The sequence below is a fragment of the Lepisosteus platostomus genome, chromosome 7 (genome assembly GCF_059453375.1).
Source record: "Lepisosteus platostomus isolate fLepPlt1 chromosome 7, fLepPlt1.hap1, whole genome shotgun sequence".
Classification (NCBI taxonomy): domain Eukaryota; kingdom Metazoa; phylum Chordata; class Actinopteri; order Semionotiformes; family Lepisosteidae; genus Lepisosteus; species Lepisosteus platostomus.
In genome coordinates, this window is record NC_142617.1 from 49,068,012 (window position 1) to 49,093,145 (window position 25,134).

The window sequence follows — 25,134 nt, forward strand, 5'->3', positions numbered from 1 at the left end:
ATCATGAAACAAAGTTGTTAAAAGTAAAGAATGAACCAGAGAAGGCGTTCATAAAAATCACAATGTAATCGTTACCTCGTCGGTCTGAAGACCACGCACTTCTGCCACCGAAGCCATCGTCGCAGCTCAAACACATTCGCGCCCGTTTCGGTCTTTTATCTGTTGTAAAGCAAGAGAAGTAAAAAAAAAAATCACCAATATCTCTCTGCCTCTCTCATCCGCTTTCAGCGATTTCATGTAACCGTGCCGGGCTGCTGATTTGACAGACGAGCTACTCTGTGTCCATCCTTTCCTCTGCCCGCCCCTCGGTGGCGTCCGCAGGAAGAAGGTCCTTTCCGCTCCAGGCTGCCGTGTAACTTCCTCGTTCCTCTCGCCTGTGTCATTTTCCGGCTCAGATCCTGCAGTCTCTCTCTTGGTGCGACTCGGCGCTTTCCAGTACATCCCCGCCTGTCCCCAAGATCCTCGGTGTGGGAGGATTAAACCTTTATTATCGTTTTGAATGCAATTATACCCCAAACCGTTTCCATTGCGTTTCTAAATGAAAGCGTCAGAGTGGACCGTACAACCAGCAGAAGTGTATTTCTGTATCTAGAAGACGTCGGAAAGGAAATGTAATTATTTTAGGAAATGTAACCTCGGGAGGAGTTCGGTTTCCTGATGGAAGGTCGCACCTGTATTCAGTATAGTACTTCACTTGATTTCTTCATTATCTCAGTAACGTAATGTTTGGTGATTATTATATGAAATAGTATAAAAATGTGTATATCTAGGGAGAAGGTTACGAGCACTCAGATCTCTTAGTAGTTATCTGGAACGGTCCACATTTTATTTTTAGTTCTACTGAGAATTTCACATAGCATACAGTACACCTCCCTTGTTGTCTAAAGGTGTTAACTCCTTTAGCTCCTTCCAGCAGGAAAAGATTAATTGCAACTGTGAATTGAGGAAGTAAACGAAGATTACATGGTTTCGAATATCGAATAACATAGTCAGGCCATTCCTTTAAGTCTCTTTAAAACACTACCAGCATCATGTAGAGAGCTATGCTGGAACTGGTCAAGCTGAGTAAATCACAGCTTTAATCAGACAAAAAAGGCTCAAGTGAAATTAAAATCATGCTGATTTTGAAGGGACGAGTTTTCTGGGGGGAGCTACAGTAGGTTAGGGTCTCTGTATAAATAATTGTATAACACTGGTGAGCCACGCTATGGAGGCAGAATAAAAAATCTCTTTACTTGACTTCTATTTCTTTTTCACTGTAATAAACGCTTTCCTATTTCATTTCACTGACAAGAAATACTTCCTGTTGTGTTCTGAACAAACTCTTCACGGAGTGTACCAAAAAACAACTGGCCTGAAAAAGTGCAGGCTTCTTACCGTGATCTCTCCTGCAGTCTGCACAGTGGCTGTTTTTTTGCTCTGGTGGCAGTTTAGTCATGGAGGGCTTTTCCTCTGTCAAAACTCTGCTGGCTTCCTATGACATTTCCTTTCTTGGCCAGACAGAGTGTTGCATTGTTCTGCATTGTGCAGAACCAGGGAGCAGACAGTCTTTCTTCTACTCTCACAGCTCTGGAGTCTTTGTTTACATACCACAGCAATATGGGATTGAAAACTACACATGCACGGACATGCTCTGTGCCTGACCGTACCCATTTTTGGGTATGTTTGGTTCCACGTTAGATTCCAGCTCTAATGGATGCCACAGAAATGACTCGATCAGAAGCTCGATTTTGCTTTTGTAAAAGCTCACTTGACTTCCTCCTTCAAGGTGAACTTCCATTCCACCTCTGAGTGGACAATCAGACACTGTCACCCCAGTGGAAGAAAAGCTCTGAAGAGCCATTAGGAGAGGCTAATATGGTCTTGTTTACTCTCGTTTACTTCTGTGGGTATAAGCTGGACATGAAACTCCTATCAGCAGATCACCCCTAAAAACACTAGAAGTGGATAATGCTTAGTAGAAAGAACCAGTGGTATAATCAACATTACACTACTATATAGTAGTGGTAAAGTGCTATATAGTAGAAAGAACCAGTGGTATAAGCATCTTTTAGCACATTCAAGCAGGTGAAAGGGAAGAGGGAAATTCACAACAGCTGGCTGCGATTAATCTAATGTGGAATGCACATTTCTTTCTTCATAGCTTGATTCACTTCATTACTCATGGACAAAGTCGGCTGTATGTTATACTTAGAAGTAAGATGTGTCTGTCAAAGCTGTGACCACGAGGTGGCGTTTCTCCCTGTGAAAAAGCTTCCAAGCCAAAGCCCCAGTATCCTGGCCAGGGACACAGTGGTGTAGGGGACGTTAAAAAGCTCCTGCCTGGAATTAAAGATTGCATGGCACCATGTGCAAGAGCAGTGTCCTAGCTCATGTCCACTCTCTGCTTGCAGAATGTCTCCCTACCTGATCTGCTGTGCAGTGGTGTGGCTGGCACACAAACACCGTCACCCGCTACTCTGGTGGGGCTGCACATCAGGGTTGGATGACGTGGGTCCCCTCCTATATCTAAAGTGCTTTGGGATGGTAGGTGCTACATAAAATACAATAACTTAATGACTATTATTAATGTGTTGCGGGATGTTGAGTTTTACTATGCATTCTACAACTGCGGAATCTGCTCATTTTCTCAGTGCTCTGGAGAGAATCCACAGCAGGCTGTTCCAGGAGAGGGGCTGGGCTGAGTCTTGGTGGTTCTTCATAGAAGACAACTACAGGCTGAGCCGGGACCTACTGGTCTGACTGGTCTGCTGTGCTCATGCCAGCGCCTCTCGACTTGGGCTGATTAGGACATCCCAGCATGCCTTTCCTCCTTCCTCTGAAGATGGGTGCAATAAGCAGCCATATCTATCCAACAACTGCCAAAAGATGATGAAGTTGAAAGAAACAATTGCCTTTGCTTTGTAGTAAAGCACTGAACGGACAGAAAACTATTATCACTCAAAAGAGAACATAAAGCTAAAAAATATAGATTAGAAAGCAGAGAACAAATATCACAAAACAAAGCTCTCGGGCTTTAACTGCTATATTAGCAGTTTATAATTAACATGTCTAAACTGTGCTCATTCATTTCATCCAGTTTAGGATTGCAGGAGAGCTGGAGCCTAAGTTGGCAAGATATGGGCACAAGGCAGGATACACCCTGGGCACACACAGACACAAACATACACACACTCACTCCAGTGCCAGTTTTCCCATAGGCATATTAACATACCAGCATATCTTTGGACTGTGGGAGGAAACTCACACAAACACAGGGGGAACATACAAACTCCACATAAATAGCACCCCAGGTCTGGAATTGAACCCAGGGCCCCAGCAGCCACCATGCTGCTCCATTAAAACTATATTTCAATATAAATTAAATTGAGATATGTTCTGATTTTTTTCAAGAAGGGTAGTGTCAAATGCGCATTCAATGAAATTCATATGTGGCTTACTCATCGGATCGAATTACAAAAGATTCAAAGACTTAAAAATTATTGGACAAAACTTTAATATTAAAAGTGAGTATATTTGCATTAGTTTTGTTCTTGGGCCAGACACAATACTGACAGCATCGCTGCAAGGCTTGTGGCTCAACTGGAAATGCAAGTTATCCGGCAGAGGGCACTAGAGAGCTTCACAGCGCTGCCTAACAGAGCCATAAGGAGGAAAAAATAACGTAACGTTTGTATTTTTCGCTGCAACATCACGTTCATCTTTGTCAGGCATCATTTTCTAAACAGAGTTCTTCAAAGAATCAGGCTGCTCACTTTATCTACTTTGAAGTCACCAACTTCAAACTCGGCCGCTCTTGAGGTCATTCCCTTCCAGACAGATGGCGACAGCAGCGCTAGATCTGCATTGTTGCCCGTTCCTGATCCGCCGCAATCTGTGTTTACAAACTAGCTGCGCCTTCGAGTCTCCCCCTTCTGAAAAAAAAGGAGAGTGACAACTGCGAGGACGTCTCACATTTCCTGGTGCGATGGTCTACAGCGAAGCAGGTCCCGGAGCGCCATCCTGTGTAAACTAATTCCTGCAGCAGCTTCTAAGACTAACTGCGGTGAAATCCGAGCGAAAGGCTTGTTATGTTGCCCTGGAACATCCTTATATCGTTAATAACCGGAGATTTTGTATATTTTCAGTGAACTTCCCCAGAAAGATGTACTTGTATAGCGCTTTCGTTCCCAAAATATCCTAAAGCGTTTAAGTGGCTGGGAGGGGACACTACTCCTACAAAACCTCTAGACCGAGGAGAAGGTAGTTTTGGTCTGCATGGGTATATATTGACTGTGTCTGGATTCAAGCGCGTCGTAGCGAGGGGCAGCCAGCCGTGGAATAGGAGATGAGTAATAAAATAACAGCTTTACCTGTTCCTCACAGATGTTACTGAAGAACCTAGCAGCACCACAGCAACATCAGAGCAAACTCTGCTCAGACAGTTTGATTTGGGATGAGTTGTAGATATAATTCAGTCATGATACTGGTGTAATTTCAGTAATGGTATACAGCAGGTGTGTAGTGTGCTCCGATATTGAAGCTGAAGCTCAATAATCTGTCCGTTTCTGTATTCTCATCATATTTCGGTTAACATTTGATTAGGATTGCTTTATAGCAGTGCAGGAATTAGTGTAACAGAACATCTACCTTTAAAAATGTGATTTTTTTAAAGATGACACCTGCTAAAGGTGCAGAGTGTTTATTACTGTGATCACTTCCAAGTAATGTATTACAATAGAGTTTTGTTCTATACTGAACAAGTTTAACCCACAAACCACCAATGGAGATCCTCTACATTCCAGTTTGGGAAAAGGTAATCGTGTCAGGAATTATCATGAAATGCTCCAAGCATTTTACTCAAATTGTGATAACCTTATTTTAAAACCACAAAATAAATTACCATTGTTCCTGTATATACTGTATATATAACACATTTTATAATTAATATTTAGAATAAGCATTTAATTGCACTTGTGCATATGACAAATAAACTGAACTGAACATTTGACACAAGATCGTCCTCTGAAATGTCTGAATATTTATTTGTAGAGTATCTGGAAGATGAGGTCCAGTGTGGCCACACAAGTATAGCTGCCTGTTAATAATGGTGGCTCACTCCTTCAGTCCAAGCAGTGCTGGTCTTCCTGTAAGTCTTCCACAAAACTGAGCAAAGGGGAACACGCATTCTACTCTCAATTTCTTCCTCTTATTGGAGAATGTCAAGAAATACTCACTGGGATTATGTAATACCAAAAGAAAAAAAAAGGCAAGAAAAAATACAGCTTCTTTAAAAAAAAAGTTTTATTGGTTTTTAAAACCACTTAGAAAACCTCAACATTTGTGAGCACTTTCAATTAAAAAAGAAAAGAAAAACAAAAAACTGCTGAAATGCTATCGCAACATTTTTGAACTACTGTACGTTCAGCTGTACAACGGACAACAGTAACACTGACGGAGATTATCCAGCTACTCTAAATGAAAATGCTGGTAACAGGGGTTCTACCGGAGCAGTGAAAACTTACAGCATGGGAGAACTTGTATTACTACTGAATGAAGCTCTTGTGCATTCCTAGAAGAAAACCTAGCTCCTTCTTCACCAAGGTCCAGACATCAGTGCTTACTTTAATGGTTTTTAGCAAAAAAAAAAAACTTTACTCACATAAATTCAAACTGTTTCAGATTTTTAAAAAAAGTAAAAAGAAAAACACCAAATCAACAGAACAGAATTCAAAAGCTGAACATACTTAACAAGTACTAATTTGAATTAGTAAACATCAAACAACATAAGTAACTTGTTATGTGAGTAACTTAACCTCTCTGGTTAACAGAACCAGTCTTAATTACAGCATAGAAAGTGGTTACGAAGAATATCTAGTACTGTACAATAGAATTCAATACACATGCACACTTGTGATCATGTATCAACATGGTGAAGAAAACCTTTTTTCTTTTTTAAATCCTGTTTTGTATTCTCATGTATGAGAATGAGTAAAAGAATTATCTCATTGAGATCAATGCACATTGCTACATAAGACAATTAAAGTTGTCATTTTTTGATGACACTTCACCTTTTTAATCATTTAAGCTCTTTATAAAAATATTTTTTGCAGGCTTCAATTGTTGCATTTGTCCTAAAAGAGGTGCCAAACCCTAGGTTCTTAAAAAGGTTAGTGCAATAATTGAACCTCAGAAAGCTTGCTGAACTTTGAAACATTGAATTTCCAGTGTCTGCTGCAAAGTTCGGGCACAAAATCTGTCATAGAAGATATGCAACCTTTTAAAATCTTAATTACCTTTTTAAAATATTCTCTTAAAAATTAGACAATCACCAAACTACAGCTCAAATGGAAGCTATTCTGTATACAATAAGGGACTAGAATTGAAAATCTCACTATACTGAGCTTGCTACAGATCCAAATGGTCAGCAGGCTATATTTTGAAGGTGCACAACATGTTCAGAAGTATGATTCTTAAAATAGTATCTCAATTCATTCTTTTCAGGACTACTGAGGAATGAAAAACTTAGAACAATATACCAATTTGAGAGGATTAGTAACCTGCTACATTATTTCTACATGCTTTTTAGCAAAATGTTAGAGAAGCTGCCCACTTTAAAAGTTATGTTTATTAATACCCATTACTACAGAAGCCTTTACCTTAGCTCAGCACCAGAAGTCTGTCAAACTGTGTACATTAAAACAAATCACCCTTTTACTATAGTGGACAGCGGGAGTTATTGGGCAATCACTTGATAACCATAGAGTCCATCTCCTAAAGTATCAAGTTTAACAGCTTTTCTTTGGTATGGACATAAGGCTGAGTAGTACTGAGTCTAAAAATCCGTATTGCAACACACAAAATCGTGATAAAGCCTAAGTCTCAAGCTGATAAAATTACCAAACACAACAGTCAAACTTTGCAAAGTACCCTTAGGTGGTCAAGGAAGACAATGTTTCACTGTAATTTCAGCGTAGCTAGAAAGCTTTTATCAAGAAAGGTCTGCATCAAGAAGCCTACCAATTAAAAACTTTCATCTCCGCGCATCTTGGTTTTGAAAATTCGACTAGGCCCATTTTAATTGTTTCTCCATCGCGAAACCAAACGAGAAACTTCTAGGTTGGTGTCCAATGGGAAATGCCCAGGGGAGTCAGATTCTCTTATTATAACTACAAGCAGGGAAATAAAACAATGATCCTTACAATCACACAAATGGCTGGAGTTCAGTCAGGCATCTTTGCTGCTTATCCTTCATTGTCACTAATCTCAGTTAGTGTCACACAAGCAACCATAGGTTCCTTTTACTTCATATCCACTGTAGCAACGTAATATTTTGTGCCTGTGCATCATTAACCTATAACACACCTGAGGCAGAAATGCTCATAAAACATAGTAAACGTTTTACCTGGGTTGTCTTCATTAAAGACAGAAATCAAACATTTTTCTGCTACTTAGTCTTCCTCATTACTTTGGAACCCTTAGTTATCTAATGAAGGGAGACAATACTGCAATAGAGAGTATCCAGCTGCAGATTGCTCACAAAATGCACATACTGCAGTTTCAGCCACAGCTGAGTGTGAGATCAGGGTGACTTCGTACTTTAGCATGCTTCCTGTGTTCTTGTCTCAACGTGTAAGTGGGGAAATGCACAGGGACAAAATATCTTAAATTTACAGTGTGACAAATAAAGGCAGTACTCTGTAGAAAATAGAAAATTCTCCTAATCTTACAGCTAAATGATATGGAACTAATTCCGTATATGATAATGTGAATTTAGATTTTCCAACTTTGCAGATTTGCTAAACCCACACTGGTTTACATTTAACTTACCTATTCTCATTTTAAAGCCTCATTTCTCCACACATACTGAGACATTTCGAGAATTTACAATTAATGCATAAACTCATTCAAAAGACTGAAAAGTCAAATTTGAGAATGTACTGTCTGAATCAATCTACGCATGTCTCCCAGCACCATAAACACAACACTGTTTATTTTTTCACTACCCTAAGAACAATCTGGACTATATGTTTTTTCAGTGTGCATAGCAAAACAACGCTATATAGATCAATTCAGTTTAAAAATGTGCACAGTTGCAAAGGGATTATTGATGAGCATAATAAAGCAAAATACACATAGGCTGGCAAATATCCTGCATCTTCTAAAAATGTAAAAATCAAGAAAATGATTTAATCTCAACCAAATCAATGAAGATTCTTTAAATATTTAACCGATTATTTCATCATCCTTTTAAAAGTATATCTTATTGTAGTTCTGTAAAAGCTGCCTTACATCTCTGTAGTTCAAAGATAGTTTGAATTGTACAAACTGAACACAATTGAAACTCATGAGTGCAACTGCAAAGACCTTGAACGTTTTGCCTGTTCTAGACAGAAATAGCTACAAATTCTTCCCTCAATTTCCCAATTTTAGAAAAATAAAAACAATATTCCTCTATAAACAATTACCTCCCTTTCCCAAACATAAACAGTGCTAGTCAGTAGAGGTTTTAATTGATAATTCATTAATTCCCACAGACTGCGACATACTTAACGGTTTGCCTCTGATTTGGTACGTCACTAAATCTTCGTATTTAATTCAGCACCTGACAGCAACATGATGCTCTTGGTGACCTGAAATGCTATGAAGACAAAAGCAAAAAGACCTGCTTATAACTTTTCTCCCACATAATGCCACTCACCTCACAGGGATTTCAGCTGAAAGGTACAAGACGTGTTTTTTTTAAATATTTGTTTGAATGCACAGGCATCCTGGTTTCCATTAAAGGTTTCTCCCTAGGTGAAAAATTTTCTTAAGAAGAATGGGTAAGTCACAAGCTCTCGCGTGATGGGCTTTTTAAGTAGATTATGACTGCACTTCAAGAAATTACAGTTGTCGGCACAAATACGACCAATTTAAACTCCTATTTAGAGGAAAAAAAAAATCCTATGAAGAACAGTCAAAAACAGCTTATTGATTTTGTGCTGGAAACATCTCATGAAATTCCATATTGACAAATAATGATCTTAGGAGTTCAACAGTCTGACAGCAGAAAAGAGAAGTTCAAGGGTAAAAGAAAAGCCATCCAATCACCACACAAATGTTACACTAAAAATCATATTTCCAATGCAAATGCAAATATGCCTTTCAACTTTATACATTATATGGTACAGATTCATAACTGCCATCGCTTCATGTCTCCTTCCTTTTCCTGAGGAAAGGATTGAGGGAACAGGTACACACCAACGGCAATATGCTCTGATGTAGCAAATCTTTTTCAAATGTATGTGTAAGAGCGATTGTTTCTGTTTAGGGTGGCACTTCTCACTGGACAAATGAAATGTGTCCAGATTCTGATGCAGTGTGCTATACAACGTTCATGTGGATAATTACAAAAACAGAGAAAAACAGAAAACAAACAAAACATTAGCCCAACATTTCCACGGTAGGCTGGTCCTTGCTCTCCAGCCAGTCAAAAGTTGTAGAATTCACAGTCTCGCTGCAAATCTGCTGGAAAAGTGGATCATTTTTGAGTTCTTCCAGTGTAGAATCTTCATATTGTCCCTGCTGCCGAGTGGGGTCAAACAGTAGATTTGTGTCTAAAGTGTTCAGGTCGTTGATGCTGCTTGAGAGCTCCGAGGAAAACCTGATGTCATTGGGAAAATCAGATGCCACTGCGTTGAGTTCAGACGCTACCTGGCCCACCAGCTGTGAGCTGGGGTTAAGGCCATCTTCCCCCAACAGGTCCTTGACAGTGCTGTTGATATCTAGTTGCTGCGCATTCTGCTCTGGATCCTGCTGCTGCTCCTGCTGCTCTCCAGAATCTGATTGTGCTTCGGCGTCCCCAGAAGAGAAGCTGATCTGTTCATTTCTGGTGTTTTTCATGAGGTAACTTGGCTTCTGGAATTCGTAGACAGAAGGGCTGGCGTTCACCAGAGTCTGATGGTTGGCACTGGGGAAGCTGGGGGTCGTCTCGAGGATCTGGGTGAGATTCATTCGGGCCGTGTAATTTGAGGGCATGTTATTGATTCCCAAACCCCTCACTGCGTCATCGCTGTCCGAGTCCATCTTGCTCAGCAACACGTTGGTGATCTTCTTGCTGTTGCTCTGTTTCTGCACCGGCAGGACCTCCGTTTGCATCATCACAGTTAATGGGACCGACTGACTCCTCTGAGCCATGTTGTTGGCACTGCCATCTGACTGGCTGTTGGCGAAAATGTTGAGCACCTCAGGAGTCACAGGAGTATTAAAAGGATTGACGCTGGATCGAGGGATGTTGGACACCGGGAAGACCGTTCCGCTCAGGTTCCGCTGCCGGACAGCCGGGCTGACGCTGCGGCACCGGAAGTTGCTGTTCGTCGACGAGCTCGTCCCTTTGTTATCCAGGGGTGCAGGCACTGCGAAACCCTCCTGCTTGTTGAGGTTCCCCATGGTAGCTACCTGGTGCTGCACTGGGGAGATGGGCGTCAGGCGTCCAAAGTGCGCATCAGGATGCCTTGACTGGGACTGATAGGACTGCCCAGGAATGGCAAAGGCGTGTGGCTTCCTGAAGTGGTCATCCACGAGATCCTGATAGCTGGGGAGGATACCTATGCTGTTGTTTGAAATGGCAGAGCTTCCCCCTCCACTGTTGTACCCGTTGTTCATCCAATCCAATTTGGCCTTGTCTGGGTGGGTAGCCATGGGCCTCTGCATGGGCTTCACAGGGCTACTGGAGACTATGCTGGCATCGTGGTACCCAGTTATGCTGGAATTGATGGGCGTGAAAGCAAAAGGGTTCCTACATTCCACCGGGCTGGGGGGCACACTACTGCTGCAGTTGGAGTGTGGGGTCCCAATAGGGGTGTGGCGACTGCTGCCCAGGGCACTGTCTACTGGAGTGGTGGGGGCAATCCGTGAGCACGGGCTTTCCCGAGACATGCCCTGGCCTCCCCCTATCATTTCTGAGGTGGGAGTTGGGGTAGGAGTAGGGGTGGGAGTCGGGGTGGGCGTGGGGGTGTGAATGGGCGTGCTGCTGCTGTGGGCTGAGTGGTAGAAAGATGTAACCACTTGATGGGATGACATGATCGTCCCCTGGGTAACCGTTGACGGACCCTGCAGTGATATATCGATACAACTGCTATAAGGCTGCAAATTACTATTCATCTTCATTTGTTCTTCCATTAATACTAGCTCTTCAACAATACTGTCCTGGGTCATCTCATCATCGAAAGGAAAATAGTTTTCATTGGGCTGAGATCCTGCAAAGTCAACCATATCTGGATGGAGGGACAACTGACTGGAAGCTGAAGCCTGGGACATCATGGGAAGGGGCTCCAACCCTGGTGTCTGAACCTGCTTGTGGCCCTGGACATGCTGAGAGTAAACTTGTTGCTGTACACCTTCAAGCTGCCCAGCCTCCCACATGGAGTTCTTCAAGTCATTAGTCTCTGAAGTTTCAAGCATGCCTGAGCTGACGGACACAACCTGGGTGTTACTTGTGATATGCTGCAATAATGTTTGATCAGAGCTGCTACGCGGTAGAATGCTGGTATCCATGTTGGATGGTGCTCCTTCTTGTTTAACTTTGATATCTTGTGGTGTCTGTGGTTTGACAACAGTCTGGAAGCCACTGGTGGTGGCAATAGGAGTGTCAGAAAGTGCCAAGATTCGGGTGGGGGCAGTGGAATTGAGTTTCACCGTCACTTTGCCAGAAGCAGTTGCTGGTGTACTTTCAGGCTTGGCTGGTGTTACCACCTTCGGAATCTTCTTAAGCCCGGGACTGATGCAGGGTTTTTGACTTTCTGCACACACAAATGGCTGCTGGGAGATGAACACCTTCTTGACAGGTAGTGTGGAGGACTCAGACACTAAACTTGTGGAGCGCTTCCTAGGGTTTTTGGAGCCCAACCAGCTTTCCTTAGGTGAACTGGCAGCGGTGTTGCTATTGGACGACAAAGCCATGCTGGTGTTTTGATTAGAAAATGCAAGAGTCAAAGTGCTTTCGTTATTATTGCTGCCAGCAGAGGCCGCCACAGTGTTGTTTGAAAGGGACTTTGCATCACATGTGGTGCTTGTCGTCCCATCAAGTCTCGAATCGCCGCAACCTGGAGATCCCTTGGCATGAGGGGTGGGGTCGCTCGCGGCCCTAAGCTTAGCACCACCCTCACTGTCACTTTTCTGACCACCGGTGGCTTCCTGAGTCACAGTCAGCCTGTCAGTGCTGAGGGCCTGGCTGTCATCAGCTATGGCTTCAGGCTCCATTTTGATCTCTATTGTGGGAGTGGTGGTCATGCTGCTGGATTTCGCTACAGGAGATTGAAGGGAGACCACAGGGCCGTTTTTAGCCTGGGGGCTAGGCCTGGGCTCCTCCGAGGGTCCCGCCCCACTGTTGCCAGCAGACGAAGGCCTGATGTTGGTGCCACTGTTGTTGGGCGTCAGGGATATTGCAGTCATCTTCACCACGTTGACGGAGCTCATGTGTGGTGTTGGCATAACAGTCTTAATGGGGCTGTTGGTAATGAGCACAGTGGTAGGGGAGCGCAGAGTGATGGCGCTGCTGGCCGAGGGTTTTGGGAGGATCTGGGCATAGCGGTGCCGGGCTGAGCGATCTCCCACAGGGCTGGCAGGGATGTTCTGGGGAGTCTTGGGGGACTGTTTCACAGGCTGCATGGGCTGCGTGACCACTTGAAAGTTCACAGGTAGGACTTTGCTCTCTGCAGCACCCACAGGGCTCGGTGAGGTTACCAGCTGTCTGCTTCGCTGAACCTAAAGAGAGAACAGAGAAGGAAGACAACACATTGAATAATGATAACCCCTTTCACATTTCAGAGCTCAGCAAGGTGTCAAAGAGTCATCTCACTTTATAGGACCACTAAAAATATAGGAAAAGGCTAAGCAGAAGATAAAACCGAGGCTAGTGGGAACTTCACATCATCTTTACATTACTCCAACGCAGCCTGTGATCAGCCAATCACACGGCTCGAAAAGAGAGCAGAAACGGTGGTACGCTACCGTGATGGGGCTAGGGACGGCAGCCACAACGATGCCAATCGTTGGCTGAGGGGACAGCAGGGCTGGGCTTCCACTTGGAATAGTGGCCGCTCCACCTGGCGCCCCACCATCTGCCTTCCTTCCCTGGGCCTCCCCTGGCAGAGGGGAGTGCAGTTTCTGCTCCTGTTGCTTCTTCTGGATCTTGCGCTGCAGCTGTTGCTTGGCATCCACCGAGGGAGAGGGCAGGGTCTTCACCTGGGGCTGGAATGAATTGGTTTCAGCCGTTGGCACAAACGCCGAAGCCTGCGTAGGCGTCTTCAACCCTGCATGGACGAAACAACAGAGATTTCACTTTTCCTTTATCGAAAAAGGCAAACGCCGCTGTTCGGGAACCCCTGCACAAAAAGCGAGACAGCCTGAGCTAAACAAGATGCACTTCACAGAGGAGTTTAATTTAAAAAGTGCGAGCTGGTGGAGGTCACAGCATAAAGAATGAAATTAATTCAGGGAAAACTGACAGAGGAGCATATCTGTAATAGGATAAAAATTAAGCGACATTTCCAAATGCTATTATATGTAGTGTGCAAAGTAATTTTCCATGAAATGTTCCCATAGTCATGCTGAAATTCTGGTTATAACCACTAGATGGAAATATACCATTTTAGAAGACAACTTCATAACGTAATAGTCTGTTGAGCAAAGTTAGCAGAACAGATTTCCACAGGACATATCATTTTCCTCAAATTTGCTTATACATTTTCTGCTATTAAGATTTTGGTGACCACAATTAAAATGTGTTGAAATAGTTTTCAATGTTTTTCAAAGAACACTTAAGCTGGACTGGAAAAAACACTATTGGTTAAAGTGCTATTTAAAGGAGTTTTATTCAAAGTCACATTACCAAAAGGGTAACAGCAGATGAAAAATAATTTAGTTAATGTAATAAAGGGAATCAAAGCAGTTTAAAATAAAAATGATATTACTAGGCAAATGATGTGAACCTACAGAATATTTTTTTATATCTTATATATATATAAAATCTGAAATTGTTCAATTTCTTTGCAATGCAAAAAACTCCACTGTTAATACTTTGCAAATAGTGGTGTACTCGCTGGTGTGTTTTGGAAAGAGCTGCTAAAGAGCTTCACATGGAAAATCACTGGATGGATACTGGGCTGCAGTTTAACCTTACACAAGCTGGAATCCAAAAGAACATTGTAAGTCCCCTGGCTATAGACTTCACTCAGTAGTTTCCCTGTATATCCGGCCCTTATAGGTTCGGTTCACCTGTTGGCTTTCATCACTACACTTTCTTCCCCTAATATAAACCATCTTTTCAAGGTCAAAGTTTATAAATTAACTACTACTGTGGAACAAGGAATGCATGTCCATTTTGTATGTCCATCCGAGGCGTTTGAGATTTCACGTGTATAAAAGTGGAACACTAATTGTCAATTAGCTCATAAATGATATACTACAGAGGTACTACTGTTTGCAAACCCGAGAATCCAAGAGAGATTTCAAGCATCATTTAACATTCAACACTTTAAACACTGAAAACCAGTGTTGTTTCGTGTCTGGGTTTTCAGTGCTCAGTGATCCCTCATCCTTGGGTGAGGTTTTACCTTCAGTGGTGCCAAGCTTCTCACCAACAGGTGTGTTCGCACCACTGGGCGTGCAGGGTAAGTGAGCCTGAACCAGAGAAGCACGTGTGAGTGTCTCACCTGTGGGTGCCCCCGTCATCACGGTAAGAGCTGCCACCGATTTCGTACCAATGTAATGGCTGTTGAGAAGGAAGTGTGCCAGGTCCTCCACGGAGTCGAACTGCCGGCTCAGGACCTTCTGCGCCCACTCACAGACGAGCCCGCAGGCAGCCGACCGCACCTCCTCCTCCGCGCTCTGCAGCTGCCCCGAGGGCTCCAGCACTTCGCACTGGGAAACACAGAGGCCTTCAGTCCCGAGCGCTACCTCCCTCCGCTGCAGTGCCTCTCCTGTCATTTGTGCTATTATGTATAAATGCTTGCTATTACATGTAACTGTTATCATTAGTTATATAGGACCAAGTAATAGGTTTATTCCATGCTGAAAAGAGAAGAAAGAAAACACAACGTTTCTGCTGTGGAGCCTTCTTCGGGTGACGTTGTGTTTTTTCTTCTCTTTTCAGCACGGAATAAACTTATGACTTTTTCATTTGAAGCCTATGCATGCTGACGCGGCTACCCACCAGAACTTCTTCAACCATTAGTTATATAAACCATTACTATTATTTTCTCACCTTTTCCATCATCCAACCATCCATCCAATCATGTTCCAAACATGTTTATGACCGCTTCATCCAATTCAGGGTCACTGGAGCTGGAGCCTATCCCAAGCAAGCAATGGACGCAAGGCAGGTTACACCCTGGATTGGACACCAGTCCAATTAACAATTAACCCACCAGTGTGTTTATGGAGTGTGAGTGGAAACCAGAGCACCAAGAGGAAACCCACATAGACATATATAGCAAACAAACTCCACACAGACAGCACCCCAGGTCTGGAATTGAACCCAGGACCCCAGCGCTGTGAGGCAGGAATTCCAACCACTTAGCCACTGTGCCGCATTCATTCTCCATCCTTAAAATCGGGCCCCAATACTTCTTGGGAATCATCTTCAACCAGGGGCTTGAGCAATGAGGTACAACCACTACCCTTGTGCAGGAAGTAACTCAACTTACCCCGTCACCTGTTTTATGGAAGTCCAAATTGGGCAAAGATGGCATGTGGACAAACGCCTTCTTCCTCAGTCCACTGTAGCAGTACGTGACAAAGAGTTAAGGTCGAATACACTCTAGGGCAGCACCACCGATTCCCAAATCATTGTATGGATACCATAAAAGTTGTACAAAACCCCAGAAAAAGAATACACGCCCAGAGAGAAAAGGGAGAGGCACATCTGGTCCTTCCTAAGAGCTGAAGGAAGCATACAGGTCCTCTGAAAGCTGCTTGCCGAATAATTTGTTTTTGTATTAAAAAAAGGAAAAATATGCCACTGCAGTGTTTAACAAATGATGCTTTCTGCACCAGGGTGCGCAGACAGAAGTCTGACACAGCTAACAAGAAGAAGCCGAGGAAGTGCTTAAGGGATGCAAGGTGCCAATCACAGCACAGTGCACTCAAGGGCTTTAACACCTACTACTGAGCCAGACATCACTCACACAGAGGGCCTCACTAATGATCCCAAAACACTTTACAGCTAAAGACCTCAGACTTTCATTAGGCAACCTTGGAAGTTCTATGCTGGAGTTTTGCTCCATGACATTAAACCAATTGGTATTACACCTCCTTTATAGGTCTTTAATTACTTAATTGACCCAGTTGGTGCAGATTAATTTAATAGTAATAAATAACCAAGAATAAACTTTTGCAATGATGTGTACTGGCCAACCCTCCTGTGAACAAAAACATTAGAGGACACTGAAGCCATAGTGATGGACCGTTAGTCTATACAGAAGAGTGGCTACTCATAATCTACACTCAGATCTTCACAGAAGGTTAAATAGCTGACTTTGTCAGATGCGTCACAGCAAACTTCACAGCAATATATCAGGTCTGACTCAGGTGTGTAACTTGATGAATTACTTTACCATCAACAGCTGGAAACCGACACAGGCACACAGCTGAAGACCTACAACTTTTAACTTGAAAATGTCATTTGTTTTACAAAGAATAGCACAAATCAATGAGGTGTGACTGATGAGATATAACGAGGACAGAGCACTGACAAAATAAGACACCCAAATGCAGTCGGTGCAATCACTTCAAATGAGTCATAACTAGAGTGTTATTGCGCAAGTATAAATTCAGATGTAAAAAAAGACAGCTATATTCTTCTGTAAGCTACACCACTAAACATGCAAAGTTGGTTTGATTTACATGGGACTTGTATTGAATTTCAGTTGCTATTGCAACCAGTAAAACAAACAAGATCTATTTCAGAACGCTATGCGTATGTGTAAAAATAAAATTTGCATGCTTACATACAATTCCCCCCCTTTTACCCTCATAATTTCTTAAAGAAAGAAAATCGAAAGATAATAAACCGCCACATGACTCTAAAATGTGTCGTTTTCCTCAAAATTGAAAGATTTGCATTCAGGAAAAAATCTACACACAGATTTCTAGAAATACCAACTCAGACAAGCAGCATTAAAAGAATGTTAACAATAATCAGATTTCCTAATTGCCCCAGTAGCCCAGCAAGTTCCTTGAGGCAAATGGTTTATATGTTGATTTTTAGTTCTATATTTACAGTCTAGATGAACTGCAACAACAGATGTTATGCCACCAAGTTCAGAGGGGGAGGGATTATTGAAACCAGTTCCAGAGAAGGATATTTTGATTTGCCTCTCATGCCCAGACGGCGTGCCTTCATGTTCGGAAAGACATTTTTCATGATCTTTCCAAAATCTGCTGCACTCAGTGGATGGTAGCCAAGATTGTCACAATAGCTCCTGAAACAAAACACAAACTGTTACATGTGTTTTGGCGACTACTCACACGAGTTTAAACAATACTCTGGCAAAGACAATATAAAAAATGTCATAAAATACTCATTAATTTCAGCATGAACACTTCCTTTTAGGAAAGAAAATAAAAAAATATATAAAAAGGTGCTCTAGACTTTAGAAAATTCTAGACATTTCAGCACAATTTGCTGTGTTTTGCACTAAAAACCTGTGGCACACTTTCAGTGTCTGCTTTTATTTGTGGTTTGTTCACCTAAATTGGGTAGAAAAATATTCTAGCACACCCTTTTATATGTAAAACATTTGCTATGGGACAGGAAGAAGAATTAGTAAAAAGACTCCTTCCTCACAAGACTCTCAAACAGAACAGAAACCACTGTTTCATGCAGAAGCAGAATGTATTCAGTTACTGCTCATCAAAGGAACAAAAGGAATATACCTCTCATGTGATATTTAAAAATATTTTTGTATTTATGTACACACAGCATTTCTTGCAGATTTTTATCTCAAATCAGATCACATCAGTTTCTGTAATTCCATTCTCCTATTGCGGTATGTAACCTTGATTTCAGCACAGGCAGGTGGGGCTCTCTCACTGGTACCACCCAAACAAGAGAAGCAGCTGGCACAGACACTGCGGGCCAAGCGGGCAAAACTACATCCTGTAATAATTAATGCTGTCTACACAGATTGCCCAGCCAGAAAGGTTTAAATAATCTGTTTTTACTTACGAGCTCCTAAACCCTACAATGGTGGGTAATGAGCACTCACTTGTATTCATCATACACCTCCTGCTTGGGAAGAGACGTTTCCGGATGCTCTTCCAAGTGATTGCGGATCCAGTTGAAAGCGTGCATTTGCTGTGTGCGGCTTGAAGACATGGAGCTCTGATCACTGTGGGGAGAGGACAGGTTTATAGGGCGTTTACTGGTATTTTGTAAAACTACTGGGTCCAGTTCTTCCAAACTTCCAAATGCTCTTGTAGGTCATTTTGGCAAAGTTCTTTTTTTAATATTACTGACAAGCACTTTCAAGAAGCCACAGCCCCAATTTCTGTCTAGGGCTTATAAAAAAGGCACATTATGAAACCAATATGCGCCAGGTTGAATGTCTGAGATGCAACCTAGACCTTAGATTTGGAGAGAAGGTCACAACTTTTCAATGGTGCTTCAAAAGAAAAACATCTGTACCACATACATGATCCTGATTATGTATGCCATTCATTCTCCATCTGATTGATTGTGACGTGAGTGCAAACAATAACTGCTGGGATGACAAAGCCTTTGTCATGCTTATGATGCAAGCTAAGATTAGCTGGATTTCTATGCAATCTTCTGAAAATGATCACGAGAAAAAGAGCTTCATAGAAGCTTCATATTAAAAATACTGTAGATGTTTTTTTTTATCGTAAACACACGGATCTTCACTCTGAAAGATTTGAGCAGTTAAATTTCTGGTTTTTGGGGGAATTGACAGTCATGCACCCAAGGATCAGAAGACATTGGGATGATGTGGCAGAGGAATATACCATGCTTAAGCAGACAGGCTTAGAGGACACTTCTGACTCTCAGGCCTAATGGATAAATGATGAAATGCAGAAGTGAGATGACACAAAGAAAAGGAAAAAAGCTGAGTAATTAATAAATAAAATACTTCCCACAAAGGGTGGCTGCAGGAACTGTGAAAAATATGTGTAACAATTTGTGACAATGCACACTGCAGACAAGACCAGCCTGGTCCACTTATGTACTTCCCCACTATATACACACAGACAACCGCACCTCGTTAGCAGCCTGGGGGGACTAGTGTACAGCCTGAAAAACAGGGAAATAGGGCTAACGAATACAAACTCCAATAATGAAAGAAATCCATCAGTTATGCATTCCCTTGGGGTGTGGTTCACATTCAGGAAAACAATGTCAGTGTTTTAAATCTCAGCAGCAACCTGCTGAAGGTGGTGCTGTGAGGATAGGTTTAAAATGCACAACTGAAATGTTCACAAATCAATGAACATGAGGTGATGTATTCTTCCTGATTTTTTCACTATATTTTTGTCTTGTTCCTTTTAAATAATGAGAAATGGGCATTACTTGTTTAAGTATCACTTTCTATATACAATTAATGACAAATAAATATTCCACAACATCAGTATGGCATACAACTGAAGGACTTATACTTTTGCAGAATAAGAAAGCCCTTAATTTTGCTCTTTTTGGTGACCAAATAAATTATGATACATATCCAACAGCAAGAACAGCTTTACCCAAACCTTTTAAGTTTAAAACTATTTAAAGAATAATCTAAGAAGGAAAAACAATTCTATCAAGTCTAACAAGTGCATCCATCACTGTAGTGATAAAAATCAGTCCTTTCCTAGAACAAACAATATAATGGCAACATGGCAAACGGCAACCTATAATACTCTAAATAAAGGGTTATTACTTAACACAACCATGAAAGAGTAAGGTTAGTCAAAAATATCATTGTTCAAAATTACCTTTTGTCATTGCCATTGTTGGGACCAGAAGGCAACTTAAGGTAGAGGTAGAGTTTTTCGATGTCTGTAAACTTCTCAACATCTTGCTGGAAGAAAAAGAGTAAGTGAATATACATAAAACATTTCAGTGATTTTCTTCCACTTATTTTTATTAAAAAACATCATAAACATAAAACTTGTGTAATTACTTTTGTTGATAATGATTTTTTTTATTTCAGGTTCCTTTGCAAACTATTTCATTATGGGGTGCAATCATAATCCATCTGCTGTCAGAAAGACACTAGTCCATTTGAGAATCATGTTAAGACAAAGCCTATCCCAGAAGCATAACAGTGATCTCGTTTACCAAATGGGCTTAATGGGATTGTCGTTTGTAACCTTTAAATGTTCTTAGGGCACAAAGCAGGACTCCAGTCCCAACTCCCATCCATCACAGAGTCAATCACAGTGCAGAAAGAGCCAAGTCAGAGGATCTGATCGTACTTACTCAGCATGTCTTTGAGAGATGGAAGGAAACTAAAGCACCCAGTGAAAACACCTGACAAAATGGTGAGACCATGCAAACTCCTAAAAGATAGATGCCGAAGGCCAGAATTGAAATTGGAGGACTTGCCGTGAGACAGAAGTTGCTAACTGCGACACTACTGAGCTGCAAGAAAACTGTAACACTGCAGTTCTTTTTTGGGTGGCAAAGTAGCAAAAGGACCTTTCAAAATATAGACTGCAACTCAATAATTTCATATAGTACAATAATAATTCCTTGCATTTTTTTAGCTCTTAACATTCCAAAGGATCCAAAAGCATTTTACATGGAGGATGGGAGCCACCTCGTCCACCACAGCACCACTCTGGGTGCTGCATGGCTGCCATTCTGCACCAGCAGCCCTGTTACACAGGAGATCAGATGGAGAAGTGAGACACTGCACTTGTTAGAACAGAACATTAGGTGGTCCAGATCATGCCAACCCAGACTGAGATTCTCCCAAGACACCAGCATTACTACCACTACTCTTACGAAATCTTTAATGGCCAAGTGGTCAAGACCTCAGCTCAACCTATCACCTGAAAGATGGCACCTCGTACAATTGATTTGAAAATCCTGATCTAGAGAGAAACCAAGACAACCAGGCTGTAGCAGTAAGAGCTCCCTGGAGCTAAACCAGTACCGACCAGGCCCAATCTTGCTTAGCCTCCAAGATCTGATGAGACTCATTTAGAGGTGGTAACACTACTGCATCCCTGTACCACCATGCAAAGATTGAGCTGTATCTCAAACCAGTGCTCAAAGCATCTGTACATACACAGCTATGGAAACCCATAGTAAAACTACTTTCTCCACACTAATCTGCAGGCTAGACATTGCTTGCTTATGTAATGGTAAAGACAAACATGAACCGGCAGATACACCAGACAGTAAACGTTAAGCACATTCAAAAAAAGCTAACATTTAGAATACGCTACTGCCTGAGTGAATAAAACTTTGCTCAGGGACATTTTTAATAGTATGAATGCAGAACGATAATACAATGCTTCAAAATGTCTAGACTCAATCAGACCAAGAAAGGCAGAGGTTTGCCCTAATTTCATTCATCTGTTCTTCTTTTTGCAGTATCAGAACACAGAACTTGAGTGACTGTGACTGGCAAAGGGTCGCCTTGTACCTGGAGGCACAATTTTAGGCCTCTTTTTAATATTCTGGATCTACAGAGAACTATGCATTGAGCCACCAAACAAAACTCAAACTCTGGAATGCTCAAAGCTGCTTGTATTTCCAAACAATTAAATGCCACTCCTTCTGACCACTTTATCATGCCTGGCAATAAGTGTGTGCTACCCCTGCTGAGGTGCAGCCAGTGAAAATATTGAGAAAATGCTGGTTTTGAAATCCCAGCACTGAGTAGCAGCTTATCATCAAGCAAAGCAGTACAATGCCCTGTATAAATTCTAGGAATGACTGATAGTATTTACTTTTAACCTGTCTGAAAAATCTGGTTTGAACATGAATTTTACTGCCCAACACATCAGACTGCCAAATAGTTAACCCAGAACCTGATAATATCAGTTCCTGATAACCTTGACACTGGCAGGACACATGGAAATTGCTCCTGGGCATTAAGAAAACTAATCGGATTCATCAGTGATAGCCATGACTGATCAGGCTCTGGTCCTGAACACTGAACTATCATTCACCTGCAGACTGCTAGACAAGAAATCCCCCTGGCATGACCGGCTACCACAGACCGCTGTATATGATGGTAAAAATAATGACCCAGCAGGATCTGTTGACAAGTAATCACACATTATAGCAATTAAATCTCTCTTGGAGTATTATAACAAATATCTGAGGTGAGGGGCCTGCTGATTTGGCCCAGGTAAAACAGAAAGGAAGCACTCCATGGCTTCCCACAGATCTGCAGGGAGACTCCAAAAATACTGCTCTCTATCAAGCACAACCAACAGGCTACATCCCTTGCCGTGCCAGCCTCCAAGCACACAGAAAGCGGCACTTGAAAGTTCATGTAAACCAGTTAATTAGAAAAGCATGCAACACTGTGGTGTTATGAAAGAGCACAAAGAACAGAAACAAAAACTGGAGTTCAATTCTGTCTTCAGCAATTTATTTGCAATTTGAAGTGCAAGACAAACCAGACACGCAACTACGGATCAACTGACTGCAAATTTCAACCTGGGGATACAAGCAGCCAGTCTCATCAAAATTGGCCACCAAGGATACCTTAGGCGGGCTGCAGTGCACAAACCTCTCCTCCCAGCTGACCATGCATGTTTGTGAGTCCAGTGGTGCAAAAGAGCTCAGGCAAAGAGACTGTAGAGAAATGTGCTTGATTCCAACAACGAAGGGTACCGATAGCTCTGTTGTGGGGTGCATGTTTACGGCATAGTTTTATGGTTTGAGTGCACTCATTCTCTGAGAAGGAAAGGTCAAAGCTAATCAGTACAACATCATCTTAACCCCATGTTGCCACATTTTCTGTTAGGAGGAGTGTTTTCCAGGATGACAAAGCCCCTACCCACAGAGCCTGTCTGGAGGGTTCTGCTGGTTCTGCAATGGTGTGTTTTCCTAGCATGATTTTGGTGCACTCATTCCCTGAGAAGGCAAGGTCAAAGGTATGGAGTGATTCAACCCATGTTGCAGCATTTCCTTCCTGCCCGGAGGGGTGTCTTCCAGGGTGGCAATGTACCCATCCACAGAGCACATGTGGTCACCCAGTGGGTTGATGAGCATGAGAATGATGTTCTCCACATGTCATGGCCTTCTTAAGTCATCAGATCTGAACCTAACTTAGCCCTTGTGAGATCTTCTGAGACAGTGCTTACTTCGTTCATCTGCCAGGCGCGAGTTGATTGAATTTCTCATGGAAGAATGGTGCCGTCTCCCTCACACAGAATTCCAGACTCTATGCCAAAGTGCATGCAGGCTGTCCTGGCTGCACATGGAGACCCAACAGCCTATTACACTGCTATATATGTTACAGTCTTCCCAAAGGTCTCTCTATTGCAGCTGCAGAGTTGCAACAGTACAAGAATTTTCACTCCACTATTAAGACACAAAAAAAGCTTGCACTGGCTGTCCCTAGCAGGACTGTCCTCTTTGACACAGGCTTTCTCTAGGGTCTGCGAGCACAAGAACACAACTGCCACCTGGTTTGTCCAAGCGCAGACAAGATGCTGCCTTCATCAATCCGACACACCCTGCAAGCCCTGGGAAGAGTCAGGGAGGAACAAGGACGGTCTTGAAAATGAGATTATGGATGGAAACAGGAGATTAAGGAAAAAAGAGAGAGAAATACTCCATTTGTAACACTGTTATCATCTTGCTATTTACTCCCCATTTTGGCCCAGTCCTCAACTGTGTGCAGATGCAATTCTGTGGGATTTCTGGCAGAGAATGTCATTCAACCCCTCAGACAGCAGACTGCTCTATTATTCTTCCTTTAATAATCCACGAAGCCTGGCTAAATTCACCTTTAAAATATGAAGGGGTGTATCGCTGTTTCACTTCACAATTCCAAAATCCAGAAGTCAAGTCTTCATAAAGTATGGCATTCCTAAGATTGTCTGAGAAGCACCGGGGGGAAAGAGGGATGCAGGATTTGATCTTTAATGTCATGTTAAAACTAAAAAGGAATAAACAGAGCGAACATAAAAAAGTACTAAAAATTAAAACTTCTAATCTATAGCAGAAAACATGACAATTTTGCAACTGTGTTCAGTATACTACAGGGACAAGATTAAGTCAGATGGAAAGCAAATGGAAAAAAAGTATAGATTAATTGTTTGGTGCTTGTGAAGAAGGAGAAAACGGGTATATCATTTAGAAAATGTTTTCAAGCACAATAGTACAGACAGTGCAAATCTGTTATATAGAAAGTCAACATTCTTCACATCTCACAAATCGAAGTGTTGCATCATAGACTCACTGGGTGGAGAAGGTTGTTCAAACTGAAGAGGCAGGGGATACTGCAGAGAGCAAAAAAGAAATGTATAGATAATTTTCAGATGAAGGTGGGGCTCATGATACGGCAAGCTCATGTCTCGACGCTCCCAGGAAATGTGTCTGATTGAGAGGGTCAGGGTCCAGCTGCAGCCCAGAGGTACCCGCCCGCTCAGTTCACGAGAGAGAACACCAGCTCCACCTGCGCATTGCGCCACTATGAAACACAGCAAAACAAGAAAGACAAGCAGGCATGCACACACACACACAAAAAACACCATGCAACCGTAAATCTCAAAACCTCTCTCTCCACCAGAAGCCATGGTTGGTGCTTGTTAAAACTCAGAAAGTGAATAGTCGGGCCCTGAGCTACAAACACTGAAAAGCCTTTCCAACTCTGAGCTTCAAAGAGAATATGGAAGATGAGGGGAGGAGCAGGAATAATTTAAATTCTGCTGGAGTAGAAGGGAAACAGGCGAGAGACTTTAGCTCCAGGCATAACTCTGCTACACTGGGCTGGGAAAATAAAACATGCAGTCTGTATTTTTAGGAAGAGTGGTGCAGCAACACCATATTATGCTGGTAAACACAAACTTGCCGGGGTTAATGCCCACAGTTTGTTTACGTTTTTGACAAAATAACCTTACAATTTTGATAATTTCACGTGTATGTCAATACTCAAAAAATATTGTACGCGCACAAACACCAGGTTTATTCCTCTCTGA

At 42.3% G+C, this 25,134-nt stretch overlaps 2 protein-coding genes across 5 annotated transcripts in view; both read right to left on the bottom strand.

Annotated features, from left to right (window-relative positions):
* nedd4a (NEDD4 E3 ubiquitin protein ligase a) overlaps positions 1–1,561 on the bottom strand; it is a 48,473-nt gene extending 46,912 nt beyond the window's left edge. Inside the window, exons 1-2 of one of the 4 annotated variants that reach the window (XM_088640939.1) lie at positions 1,378–1,561; positions 76–159 (exon numbers count right to left, since the gene is read on the bottom strand). In XM_088640939.1, coding sequence (XP_088497065.1) covers positions 76–117 — 42 coding nt within the window. In that variant the 5' untranslated portion in view covers positions 118–159; positions 1,378–1,561. Of the gene's footprint in view, positions 1–75; positions 477–1,377 lie in introns of those variants that run through there. The other 3 variants (XM_088640937.1, XM_088640938.1, XM_088640940.1) reach the window with 3 other exon arrangements.
* Positions 1,562–5,265: 3,704 nt separating this feature from the next.
* Positions 5,266–25,134, bottom strand: part of LOC148659030 (DNA-binding protein RFX7-like) — a 55,357-nt gene continuing 35,488 nt past the window's right edge. Inside the window, exons 3-9 of the mRNA XM_088640941.1 lie at positions 19,957–20,042; positions 18,231–18,353; positions 17,328–17,444; positions 15,669–15,753; positions 14,676–14,883; positions 12,973–13,274; positions 5,266–12,726 (exon numbers count right to left, since the gene is read on the bottom strand). Coding sequence (XP_088497067.1) covers positions 9,406–12,726; positions 12,973–13,274; positions 14,676–14,883; positions 15,669–15,753; positions 17,328–17,444; positions 18,231–18,353; positions 19,957–20,042 — 4,242 coding nt within the window. The 3' untranslated portion in view covers positions 5,266–9,405. The remainder of the gene's footprint in view (positions 12,727–12,972; positions 13,275–14,675; positions 14,884–15,668; positions 15,754–17,327; positions 17,445–18,230; positions 18,354–19,956; positions 20,043–25,134) is intronic.